Raw genomic sequence first — 13333 nt, 5'->3', positions numbered from 1 at the left:
GTTCCGGCTGACAGCCGGGGGCGGAGCGGAATCAATTGCACACACTGCTATCTGCCAGTTTTGTTCCTATTTTTAGCATCTCTTGGTAGATAACTAGACGTTCTCCTTTGTGTCATGTTGGTCTGGGGACAGCTGCCAGCTGTGAGCCCAGCTCCAAAATCCTGCCCCTAAAAGTGGGAACACAGGGCAGAGAAAAACAGGGGTGCGGCTGTCAGTGCTGTTGGGAGGAGGTGATTTGGAAGCAGCACGCAGTGTGGGAGGAGAAAAAGGAGGGGGCCCCTGCTAGAGATGAAATACTTAGACAAGGGGGAGATATTCTTTTTTAAAAGGAGGCTGGGGAAATGTTCTACAATCTAACGCTAGGCAGGATTTCTGGGCTAATGGCACAAGTGGTTATTTAAGGTACAGAAGAAGAGCTGTGGACTATTGAACATGGTCAATAGCTCTGAGAGCGTTTTACTGTGTGCTTGGCCCTGCCAGGGATTGAACACGTAGGCCCTGAGCCAGCAGAACACTCCAGCCTGTGATTAACTTTAAATCTGAAGCTATTTTCCAAAAGAATCGACAAAACTGGTCATTAGCGTCACTGCTCAGATGACTGATGTTTATTTGTTATGTGATTTTTCTAGATGTTTATCAGTCGTGTCCATTCCTTTGAAATGTGTGGGAAATTATGGGGGGCCCCAGACAGTAGCCACTGAGATTCAAAAAACTGAGTTATATAGTTCTTAATACACAAAATGCCCACAGCGCACGCCAAAATGTACCGAGGAACGGTCCTTCAATCAAACTAACAGGTTCTCAGGCGGCACTTTCCCCAGCTGTACATTTTGATTGTTATTGATGAAAATCACGGTTTGGGTGTGTGTGATGAAATCAACATTTACTGACAAAAATCGAATCCTTCCCGGCCTATCAATATTATATGTCATTAAAGCCCCTCCCTGCTAAGACAACACAGATGTTTCCATGGATACAGTAACTACGGTCTCCTTTGTTTGGTTTATTTAGTGAAGCAGTTTGAACAGGAGAGACATCTTTGTGTAAAGGGCTAGACAGACCAAACCTCTCCTACTTTACAAATGGGCCGTATGCCAGCGAAGCACAGCACAGGCTTGGCCAAGGCAGCTTGGAAACCTTCAAGTAAAGCGAAGAGTGAAACTCGAGAGAAGAGTTGTCAAGTCTGTAAATGACTCAGCTTTGACTTCTAAGAGGAAGATGCCTCCTCTCTCCTGTTCTCTCTGGCTGTTTTATACTCTTCAGAGGTAATGTGTTTGTCTCTGTGTCACTCACACACACACACACACACACACACACACACACACACACACACAGTTTGTCCAGGTGCATCAAGAGTTTGCGCTCTGGGCCTCAGCACTTAGAATTTCTTTCCTAATTCCAAGCTGCTTTTTCTGATTCCGATATAAACACATAATCCTGCAAGAGGATTTCAGCCAGAGCGGAGAGACAGAGTGACTTGGCAAGGCCAAATAATGCCAGGTTAGGGTGTGCAACAGCCACTCCAGGGCACTCAGAAGTTAAACAATTACCAAAGCCAGCGGCTCCCACTCGGCATGATGATCACGCACTGGGCTAGCAGTGTGAAGGAGACCCCAGCTAAAGGGCCATGACACCAACTCAGCAGCAGCTCAGCATGGCCAGAGCTTTGATATTCAGATGGGGCTAGATCCCGGAGCGTGATCGCCCTTTGCTGTGGCAGAGGCTGGGACAAGCACGGCTTTGGGGCGACAGACTGGTCTGACATGGCTGCCGACATTTATTTTCACTAAAATTGTGACTATTTCCCCCATATATTAGCACATTTATTCAGTTTTTTAAAAACTATTTTTGTACATTTTAAACAGCAACCCCCCCAGCGCCCCATGAATACGGGGCCTTGTGCTGACATGGCACGTTGAACATGCCGAAGGGACATAGTCAGCTCTGGGGACTCAGAAGAATGCTCCCCGGAGCCGAGTGCTGGGCCAGTACCCCCATTCTGCTGTCAGGGAAACAGCAGCAGAGCCCTCGACGCAGCACTCTGACTACAGCCGGGCAGGGTTTTTTTAATTTGCCAAAAAGAGGCAGTTTTGAGGCAACCAAAAGCATTTGCGAAGTTGGGGTGATTTCAGCAAATTGTTCTGACTTCTTTCCAGAATTTGTCCTCCCTTTTTATCTGGTCAAAACTGATTGTTTCAACATTTCCAACACAAACTGTTTCAACATTTTGTTTAGAAAAAAGCATTTGTTTGACCCCAGTGAAATCTTTTCTGTTTTTCATTTCGACAAGAAAAGAAAATTATTAAAAAAAAAAAAAAATCAGGGTTTAGCTTTGAATTTTTTCTGGATGTTTTTGGTTTAGCCACCAAACTTTAAAAAAAAAAAAAAAATCACCTATTTGTTCATCTCTAATTCTCGCCTCTCTACAGACCCTAGGAGGAAGTGAACACGACCAGAGAAGGACTTACTAATCTTCAGAGACAGCTGTGTGTTTGAGCAGGGGAGTAAGTGTGGTGGAAAACATGAATCTGAGTCAAGTATCAGAGGGGTAGCCGTGTTAGTCTGGATCTGTAAAAGCAGCAAAGAATTCTGTGGCACCTTATAGACTAACAGACGTTTTGGAGCATGAGCTTTCGTGGGTGAATACCCACTTCTTCAGATTCACCCACGAAAGCTCATGCTCCAAAACGTCTGTTAGTCTATAAGGTGCCACAGGATTCTTTGCTGCTTTTACATGAATCTGAGTGATGCACACGCCCAACCCTTGTGAAGTTCAGTCCCAGGCCTGGATTGGAGCCGTGTGGCTTGGGCCTCTCTCTAGATTGCAATTTTTATACTTGGCCCATGTGTGCAATGCCCCCGGGCCAACCCCAACTTTCCTCAATGGAAAGCAGGAGCCTGTTGCCGGATTATTGTTCCATTGGGAAAGGCAATTCTAGACACAAAAGCCAGGGGCTGGGCATTCCAGGCAGCTGAGCTGAATATCCACAGACCCTTTATCACAGGATCAAGCCTCTCGACTCGTGCTCCCCCCTGGGAGTGCCCAGCTGTGCCCCCAGCCAGCCTCGGAGAACACGTACGGCTTGGGGAGTGGGGGGAGGGATTTATACCGATCTTGTGAAAGAGCTCAGGGAGTTGCACCTCCACCTTCTCCCTCTGGAACATGTGGTACTCGGCTTGCTCACAAATCGGCGGGATTAGGTTAAACTGCCGTGCCACTGAGTAAGCTTCCTGCAAGCACAAAAATAAATGCAAATCAGCATCATCCCCCCGCTTCCTGTCGGGCAGGGCTGTCCCATGCTCTCCTCCCAGAGCAGGGTGAGGCCTTCAGGTCGTCCCCACGGCACTGGGGCTGGGACTTCTGGCGACATCACCTGGCTGGTGAAAGGGAGTAACCCAGGGATATGGAGAGAGTGGCCATTGCAGAAACAGAACTAATTTGTTGCTGCGGCTGATAGGGACCCAGGGCCTTGCCGAACAAGCAGGGACTGGAGGGCCCAGTCCTATGGGAGATTCGCCCACTGACAGGCCCTAGTGGGGTCTTTTCCTTTAAAGGGCATGAGCCAGGCTCTGGGCTCTCTGACTCCAGAATGTGGTTCCCACACTGAGCCTGAGAGGTCTGTGTGTGTGGAGCGTTCCGGCGCTCTGCTGCTGGGCGTGCACTGACACGTGAATGACACGTGCTTTAATGCCAGCGTAGCCACCGCACTACCTCTCAAAATTCAGCTGGAAGGGGCTCAGAAAGGCCCAGCTTTGCCCCTGAGATGCTGCCTTGGAGACAGAACTTTGCGTCAGCCCCCATGTCTGCAACTGTATGTTACCAGGGAGACGGTCACATTGAGAGGAAAAGGCGACTGGCTGGAGAATCGCACGTCAAAGGATTTAGCTAGAAATCATGTTAATTCACCCAAAAGTTGGAGCAGATTGAGCCAGCAGACCACGCGGAGCAGGGCAGTGCCAGGGGGGGAGCTCTCTCACTGAAGCGGCTCAAGCAGTGAGGAGAGAAAAGTGCACGGAGGAGGTGGAAAAGAGAGAAAAGCTGGGGACTCCTGTGACAGCAACGACAGGGATACCCCGCTCAGTGTCCTCCTCGCTGACCCCAACATCTGCACCCACAGAAGCCATTACTGTGGTGCCTCTGAGTTTACCTCCTTTCCCGGCCCGGGAACCCTTTCCCCCCATGGCATGAGCCTGACACACTCTGATGAGTCGTCCTATCAGAACTAAAAATAATTGCAGCTAAAATACATCTGCAAGCAGTCAGCTCTTGACAGCTCCCGTCTAATTAAATCACCATCAATGCAGAACTTCCCCCCAAAACACTGCAGAGAGGCACTCTGCCCTGGCGACTGCCATCTGCTCAGCCTCTGCTCAGCATCAGCAGCGCACAGATCATTTATTTATGGCGTGTCTTCTGGCGCTTGCATTTCAGCAATGGGAACCCACGAGCATGCCTGCGCCCACACGCAGGCCACACACACACACAGACACACACACACACACACACACAGTACCATGATCTCCATGGAGCTCCAGCGCGACGTTCCCCAGTACATGGCCATTCCCTGGTTGATAACATGAGTCATTGCTCTCACCGTCTCTGTTAAAAAGGAAGGGAAGGCAAGGAGGGAGACACATCAGCCTGGCACGCAGGGCTGGAGCTATACAGTAAATAAAGGCTATGACACCAAAAGGAAAGGAGGGCTTTGACTGCACAGACATCTTGCAAGCAGTGTACTTCCAGACTTCAAACTTGGAGACAGGAGTTTTACAAGGAAATTAAAAACCAAAAACGAACAAACAAAAACCAAAAAGCCAACCCACAAAAGAGATTACTCGTGAAATCATTTCCCCAGGTTTATTACGTGTCCAAATCTGTAAAGAATAATCAAATGCAAAAAAAACAAACAAACCAACAACCGCCAGAGACTGGGTTGGAAAGTGACCTTTTTTATGGCCGCTTGTGCTAAAATGAGGGTGAGAAGAAACAGAGGAATGTAAATTATGATGCCATAAGAATTGAGTTTTATTTAGTTAGTTGCTTTTTGGAGAATAATAGGATTAGCCTAAAGAAAAATAACCATTTACAATGGACCAGCGAAACATAATGAGGTCACAATCAAACAGGTGAAATGCAGTACACAGAGTGGTGGAAAACAATGTCCAATTTCACAGATGTTCACACTCTCCTGAGAGATGGGGATGGACAAGAGGCACAGGATATATTGCACCCATGTGTGGGGGAAAAATAACATCTTCAAGGTCCTACAAAAAACAGACCGGAAGACTGGGTTTTCCATCTAAACAGAGGAAAACAAGATCAAGTCCAACAGGATGGAAGAGCTGTCACAGGAGGGGAGACATTAAAAAAACCACAACAAAAACAGCAGGAATGTTTCTGGGAGACCAACTTCTTTGTGGAGCAGGGCTAGATTCCTTGTGTGTGGGGAGACGTGGGAGTGGGGATAGTTTGGAAGAGGGATCTGGAAACAGCCCAATGTTTGCGCAGTTCCCAGCACCTTCCAATTTTGCTTCTGGGCATCACTGCTCTGCTGCAATGAGAGTTATGAACCCAACTCCCAGGTCCACTCTGAACTCCCTGTGCAGTGACAGACGAGCTCAAACGCTACCCCTGAGCATCTGGAAACAGCAGATTTCAGAGACTGAGGAATACAGGATGAGCTGGGACTGCTGGATGTTAAGGATGGTTAAAAAACCCTCATCTCCAGCTTTGTCCTTATAGTTTAGCTGCTGTGAAATTCAGAGATTACTACTACTAAGAAAAATTAATCATTAGAAAACATCCATTAGCTATGAAAAACCTACAGTGCAAATTCTGTCTTTATAAAGACTTATGCAAAGCAAATATTGCAGCTGATTGTAGGAACCCATTAAGTTAGTTTGGCCTCATGGTTAATATTGCATCTAAAAACAGCTAAGGTTCAAATTTTTCTTTTTTGAGAGTTGTCACTGTGATGTTTGGTGGGCTGTCTTTGTCTTTTCCAAAGGTGCGGAATGTATATAGTGGATCCAGCAGGGGATGTCTAGAAAAGGCAGCTATAAGAATACATTGCTTGCAAGGTTGTTTGCAAACGTTGCGGTATAAAGGAAAGATTGCAAACAAGTGTTTCTAAAAACGATCTATTGACGGCCTGAAAAAATAAACCCAATAGAATATCGAATTCAATGTGATTATACACATGCACACACACTCACTCAGACAAAAGACAAGTGTGTATGTATCCCAGTCTTCTGTCTGTTTCAAGGTGGGAAGCAGACAATGCTATGTGTTTGCCTATGTGCAAAGCTGAACATGCTGGAACGTAAAAAAGACCAAGAATGCGAAACCTGTGGCTCCTCGGTTGACACTAGCCCAAATGTTTTAAACAGCTACTGATTTTGGGTGCTTTGAGGCAGTTAGGGCCTGATTTTCAGAGGCACAGAGTGCCGGCAGTTGCCCATATTCAGCTCCTGGGATAATCAGCACTGGTATCTCCAGCTGGGATAACCAAAAACTCAACTGGCAGTTTCTGAACTGGTGTGAAGATGTTTTGTCCTTTATTAGACTTGGAGTCGCACTGTTCAGCACAGGTTCAACCACCCTGTTGCTGACACTGACCCTCAGCCTCTGGTAGTGTAAAAAAAGGGTTGAGAAAGCAGCGGAGAGTTGGAGTGTGCAGTTCCCTGGCCTGGTCTTCACGACCCCCATGGGCTGCAGCCTGCAGATTGCAAACTTCTTCTTGGACAAGACACAATCCTTCCAAAGACGCTAATTATGTTTGCAAAGTCACAAAGGGGGCACAGCTCCATTAGGTGGTGGCTTCATTAAGCTATGTTAGTAGCTGCCGCCCAAGAGTGCTCAGCAGCGAGTTCTCTGTTCCTTTTAACACCTAACTAGCCCTTACGCAGAGTCAGCCCTGTGCTGGTTTAAATGCTTCTCTTGTTTCCTCACAGCTGCTTTAGGAAGTGCTGCTGAACAGTTTTAAAATACTGAAAAATATTCTCTCTGAATTCAGTCTCAGAAAACCTCATTTCTGGGCTGAGACCCTACGTGGAAGGTTTCAGCTCTGGGGAAGGGATTGTTAGGAAATTCTCAGCATACAGAAGCAGGACGATGAGGAAAGTCCAGATGTCAAGAGCTCTATAGCTTGGACTTTCATGAAGGGAGACTCGGATTAGCAACCGAAAGCAAACAATTCCTGGAAAGGCCATGTAAACGCCTTGATCTATCAGGTGTGTGCTAGGCATCGGGTCAGGCTTCTAGTGGTCTGCCACCCAGTCCACATAGCCGGAGTCTCCATCAGGGCACAGGCAGAGGAATCCTCCTATGCCAAGACACAGAGGATGAAAACTTGACCTTATCTGAAGTCAAGGGGAGTTTTGCCATTAACTTTGATGGGGCCAGGATTTCACCCAGTCTCTGACTGACTGACTGACACACACGATGCAGAGTAACTTCCAAACTTCTTTAACCCTTGTTCTCCTTTCTCCACAACCTTCCCCTTGGTCTCTTGTCTGAATGTAGGCAAATAGAAGATGAAGTCTCTGCCCCAGTCTAAGTTGCTATGCTATTCATGGTACTGCATTAGCAAAACCTGCCATCCCCCTAATTTTGTTTCTCTTTGCTTACATTAAACCCAGGAAGGAGGTGCCAGAGAGTTTGAGACTCAATCTGTCAGTTAACATGGGAATTTATTGCTTAACTTCTAGGTGTCAGTCAAACTGCTGCTGCCCCGTTCTGTCGCTGCCTTTTCTTTTCCTTTTTTAGAAACACTGTCGGGAGCCCCTGTTCAGGCTCTTCAGCCAAGTCTGAACCATGCAGGCTGAGTTTGAAGCCAAGGCATAAACTCATGCCAAGGAAAGAAGCAAAAAGAAAAAGTCACACCAGGCTTCACATGTCCATCACATGCACTGACAGAGTGTGACAGTTCAGCTAAGTGCTGGGCTTGTGCAAACGAAAGTTTTCCTAGAAATAACATTTGGCAGGTCGGCGGTACATCTTGCACAAGATCACAAACCATGACAAGGAGGAAGACCAGCCTATCATAAGCAGAGAGAGCAACGATTGTCAGAGCTGGGCAAAATGGGCATTTCTTACATCACTGGAATAGGCTCAGCAGCTGGCATCCAGGTGTCATATTTGGTCATTAGCTGTATTCCACTTGCCCCTTTAATTTAAAAAATCCAACTGGCATGGAGATTGGAGACTTATTTTCCCAAGTTCCAGACATTAATGCTTGAATAACCATATTAAAAATGTACCACAAGTAAACTGCAATAGGCGTTCAGTTCAATAACAAACAGGAGTAAGACGACAGACTGTACCTACTGTACATATTCATAGCTGGGGCTGTAAAATGTTAGACTGGCTAGACATATAACCAGCCAATTATTAGCCTTTTGGTCTCAACTTACTGCTGGTAAAGGGATGCACCCCAGTGCTAGTAGCTCCCTGTGGGAATCTGACTCTAAACAGGGCTGAAAACTCTGCCCTGTTATTTGAATGGAGTGAATATTTGCCACCACCGGGAGCATAGTTACACAGAATTTTGCCCAACCCTATTACATACTCATTTAAAAAGAAAAAAAAAATATCCAACCACATTCCTTATGCAAGACCAGGCACATTAAAAGGGGTGAAGAAATCAGCATAACATATTTCAGTAACTGACTAGACTAACAACTTTGGTAGCCAATTCGTTCAACTTACCAGACAACTGTATTTTCTGATGCTAATGTAAACTTTAAAGCCGATGGTGTGGGTTGAGTGCTGATAAGTGGACAGTCTTGTGGACTTTAAAACTTCTGGGTGAGGAACACCACAACCTGCTTGTTCTCCCCTGGACTACTGATTTGTTCACCCTGATCCCCGAACTGCTCTCCTCCAAGATCACAAGCATGTAAGGTACAGGTACCATGTTATTGTAATGAACCAACAAATTAGGCTTCAAGGCAGAATTTCCAACTGAGGGGACCGCCTGTCATACAGACAAGCATAGCAGAAAATGGCATGTCATGCACTGAACAAAGGAAAGGAACAAAACAATGAAGTGACATGAATCGAGGGAAGAGAAGAACTAATCATTATGTTGCTTTTTTCTTTTTCACTTGCAAGATGTTCTCAAAGGCAAGTGGGGTTTTTTGTTTGGTTTCCTTTGTGCATTTTATGGAGAAGTTTGCCACGGGGGAAAGGAAGTCGTGTAAATAAAAATAGAGTCTGTCCCATAAAATGCTGTTTGGACACAGAAGTCAATATTCGGACTATGGGTACGAAGTACCTTCTATGATGAATGTTCTTGACTTGGAAGAACTAAATGGGTCCCCTGGTGATAAAAGAAAGATTTAAAGAGACCAGAGTTTACAACTGCTGGCATATTACAATGAATGGCATGACAAAAGGATCTGGAGGAAGAATAACCCGCTATCAAAGCACCATTAACACAGTCTGTTCCAGAAGCAGAGCTCATCCCGAGAAGGCCCCTTCACATGGGGATTGAGGTTGCAAAAGATTTTTGGTTGGTTTGTTTACATATGCTGAACGTATTAACACATGAAACAATTGCTACATAATGGAAAACACACTGAAACTAAAACCCCATCACCAAAATAATGATTAAAACATTCAAAACATCAAAAAATAAAATGCAATGAAAAATTCAGACCTAATTTGACTAATAAGATGTTAAATAACAAGGAATTAATAGTTCCTTCTTAGAATGGGTGAGTATGTAATCCAGAAATGGGACAGGCCATGAAATGAAAAAAGTTAGATCTGTTGCAGAGGTACAAACTGCTAGCACAACTTGAGAACATTATGATAATGATTGTAACCCTATTTATGAACTGTATTATCCTAGACCCTAGGAGCGCCAGTCATGGACTTGGGCTCTGTTGTGCTTGACAAACACTGAACTAAAAGGGAGACAACGCAGAGAGAAGCATGTGTTTCCAAGAGTCCCAGTTCAGCCTGCAGCACAACCCCCAAAGGGACAAGGACAGCATCTCATTCAGGTCTGGGGAGCCTAAGCATAAGAGTTTCCCCATGACACTGAGCAAGGGGAACGTCCCGAGAAGCCCTGTGACTGGTGCCCTTCTATTACACTTTGCTGGGGGAGAGAAAGAGGCTATTCTGAAAATGATTTGCTGGCCCACGCCCAGTGCTCCTACTCCCCAACTCTATACTCTTTAGAAGTCGCCCCCTACTTCCAGACGTGAATGGTGAGACTGCGGCTAATCCATCAATCTCAGCTGCCTGCTGACCAGTACCTGGAACAGAAACAGGCTCTTAGGGAGAAGCTGGCGGTAGAACCTACCTTCCATGGGTGTGTTGGGATCTGGTCTGTTAGCAAACACGACATCCACGTACTCTAACTGCAGCCGTTCTAAGGAAGCCTTCAGACCTGGTGATGAGCAAACAAGGACCAAAGGCCATCAAGCACATTTCCCCTCTGACCACCCTGCTTTGTTAGCACTAAAGAGAACCTCTGAGCACTCTTCAAACAGGTTCGGAAGAGCTGCACCAACACTCCTGAGATGGTGCCCTGAGGATCACAGCTTTGCTGAGGCTGTCCCAGAGCGTTAAGAGCACCGCAAGCCACATGTGCGCTAAAGGGGATGGCTGTGCCGTGCCCCATGCTCTGTGGAGAGCCCCAGCTCCCTGCAGCCCCAGCCCCAGCCTTGACAAGGGCTGGCCACTCACTGGATTTCTGCTCGGAGTAATGAACAGAATGAAAACCATCCCGGGGACAGCTGCAGCACTGGTGACACTAAAACGTATCCAACCACTGACCATCGGGAGCCAGTTGCCTGGCGATTTGAATGACACTTATAACAACTCTCAGGGAAATATTCAGCTCATTGTTATCAACAATAACCACCAGCACATGCCTCGGCCCCACCCTGCTCCTTCTGCCAAGCCAGGAAGTCATGATGTCAGCTGCTGGTGTCCGCAAGACACTCTGCAGTGCCATTAACACCATCTCGGCAGGACAGCGCACCCACCAGGTTCCTGGGCAGGTGTGTGACAGGTGCTGGGACACGGCAAAGCAGCCGCTGAAGCATCCCAAGGGATGGGCTCAGCTGTAGCCCTGCCAAAGAGCGTTTGTTCCTTCTCCTGAATGGGAATGCCCCAGGCCCCAGTTCCCTCAGACTCTCCCACCTTCATACACAGGAGCAGCAGATAGGCCTCGATCCAGCAAAGCACATGGTTAAGCATGTGAGTAGTTCCATTCAGTTAAATGGGGATACTCATGTGCTTAAAGTTACGCACATGCTCAAGTGCCTTGAAGGGTCAGGATCATATACAGCATTAAAGCAGATGTACTCTCTCTCACCTTCTATGATGTGTTTTCTGGAGAGTCCCCTCTCAGTCTCTGCTCTGAAAAACAACAGGCCCAGGTTAGCAGTGTACAGTACAACTAGGACAATTACGGTGGTGGGTGAAATTAGCCAGTATTACTTACTTTCCTCCCCAGAAGATTTTGGTTGTTATGACCAGGCTAGAGCGCCTGCAAAGAGAAACAAAATTGTTGCATAAAATGTACCAAGCCAAGGTACACGTGTTCCCTTCCACCCTCTGTGCTCTTCTGGGTGCCCATCCCAACACTTACCACCCCGAGGTGAGGCTTGCCCACAGCTTCCAGTTACGCAAACACCCAGGGCACTTCCCAACTCACTGGTCTGTGATATGCAAGCGATTTAGCACCAAGCACTGCTGGGGCACAGCCAGAATAATTCTATTAACTTCACAGTGGCATTACTGCTGATTTACCCCAGTGTAAGTAAGGTTAGAGTCAGGCCCTTAGTGAACTGCTCGGCTGTTTGATCAGGAGCCTTTACTAGAACAGATCAGAGGTGTTATCTCTAGGACCCACCTCACCTTGGATGATTCTGGAGTTAAGATTCTGGGGTTAAGGGTGAGATTGTCAAGGGTGTGATCGCTCAGAAAATCACTGAGGCACTTGGGAAAGTCTCAGCCTTGGGTCTGGCCCTGTAGCCCAAAGTCACTTTGCTTCAGGGCCATCCAGCAGGCTATAACATGGCGACTGCTAGGAGAAACTGCTATCAGCTCCAACTACTGTGAACTTACTGAAACAGCTGCTATGGTCCTGGCGCCTACTCCAGATTTAAGAGGGCTGTTTGATTTAAGAGTCTAAACATTTTTGTTCAGGCACGCAAATAATGCCTTTTCAGCAGTGTCCATGCCCGCTAAACCAGACTGTATACACAACACTCATTGTGCCCCCGTTACGCTACGGTTGTGAAAGATGGGTACTGACAAACATCCAGAACCAAAGCTGCCAACACTGGAAGTGAGGCTTCTGTGCCACATCCTAGGCATGACAAGGCTGGACAGACAAAGAAATGGCGCCATCTGTAGACGACTGAAAGTGCAGTTGTCATAACATTTCTTCCCAGATCTGGACCTTAGCGTCCAAAATGTGGGTGTTAGCATGAAAACCTCCAAACTTAGTTACCAGCTTGGACCTGGTACCGCTGCCAACAGCTAAGAATTATACAATGCCTAGCTCACTGTGGTCTCCCCAAAATCTTCCCTGGGGGACCCCCAGACTCAGATGCCTTGAGTCTTACAACAAAGGGAAAAAAACCCTCCCCTTGTTTCCTTGTTACTTCCTCCCAGGCTCCCCTCCCTGGACGACCCTAGGAGATTCCCTGCTTCCAGTCCTGGAAACACAAGTACTGAGAGATCTAATCTCTCCCCCTCACCCAGAGGGTATGCAAAGTCAGGCTTAGTAAATCTAACACAAAGAGATTTTCCCCTTGACTTCTTCCTCCCACCAATTCCCTGGTGAGCTGCAGACTCAATTCCCTGGAGTCCCCACTAAAGAAAAACTCCAACAGGTCTTAAAAAGAAAGCTTTATATAAAAAGAAAGAAAAAAGGACATTAAAAATAGGCTCTGTAATAAGATGACAATATACAGTGTCGATTGCTTAAAAGAAAAATGAATAAACAGTCTTATCCAAAAAGAATACAATTTAAAACATTCCAGCAACTACACACATGTAAATACAAAAGAAAACAATATAAACCTATTGTCTTACTACTATCCTTGTACTTACAACTTGGAAACAGAAGATTAGAAAGCCAGGAGTTAGAAAAATCACTCTCAGAGCCGAGAGGGTCAGACCCAAGACAAAGAACAAAGAACTCACACCCAAAACTTCCCTCCACCCAGATTTGAAAAAGTCTTGTTTCCTGATTGGTCCTCTGGTCAGGTGTTTCAGGTTACTGTTGTTACCCCTTTACAGGTAAAAGAACATTAACCCTTAGCTATCTGTTTATGACAGCAGTGTGTGACTGCAACCATCAAA

General features: G+C 46.4%; 1 protein-coding gene across 7 annotated transcripts in view; it reads right to left on the bottom strand.

Moving 5' to 3' along the window:
• Positions 1–13333, bottom strand: part of KCNAB2 (potassium voltage-gated channel subfamily A regulatory beta subunit 2) — a 117937-nt gene that overhangs the window by 8279 nt on the left and 96325 nt on the right. For all 7 annotated transcript variants that reach the window (XM_030537351.1, XM_030537349.1, XM_030537352.1 and 4 more), the window contains 5 exons: positions 11463–11507; positions 11334–11377; positions 10314–10400; positions 4515–4600; positions 3111–3231 (listed from right to left, as the gene is read on the bottom strand). In XM_030537351.1, coding sequence (XP_030393211.1) covers positions 3111–3231; positions 4515–4600; positions 10314–10400; positions 11334–11377; positions 11463–11507 — 383 coding nt within the window. The remainder of the gene's footprint in view (positions 1–3110; positions 3232–4514; positions 4601–10313; positions 10401–11333; positions 11378–11462; positions 11508–13333) is intronic.

Source organism: Gopherus evgoodei, chromosome 18 (genome assembly GCF_007399415.2).
Source record: "Gopherus evgoodei ecotype Sinaloan lineage chromosome 18, rGopEvg1_v1.p, whole genome shotgun sequence".
NCBI classification, from domain to species: Eukaryota; Metazoa; Chordata; order Testudines; family Testudinidae; genus Gopherus; species Gopherus evgoodei.
The sequence above is the reverse complement of the archived record's forward strand: the minus strand, read 5'-3'. Positions and strand labels throughout refer to the sequence as shown.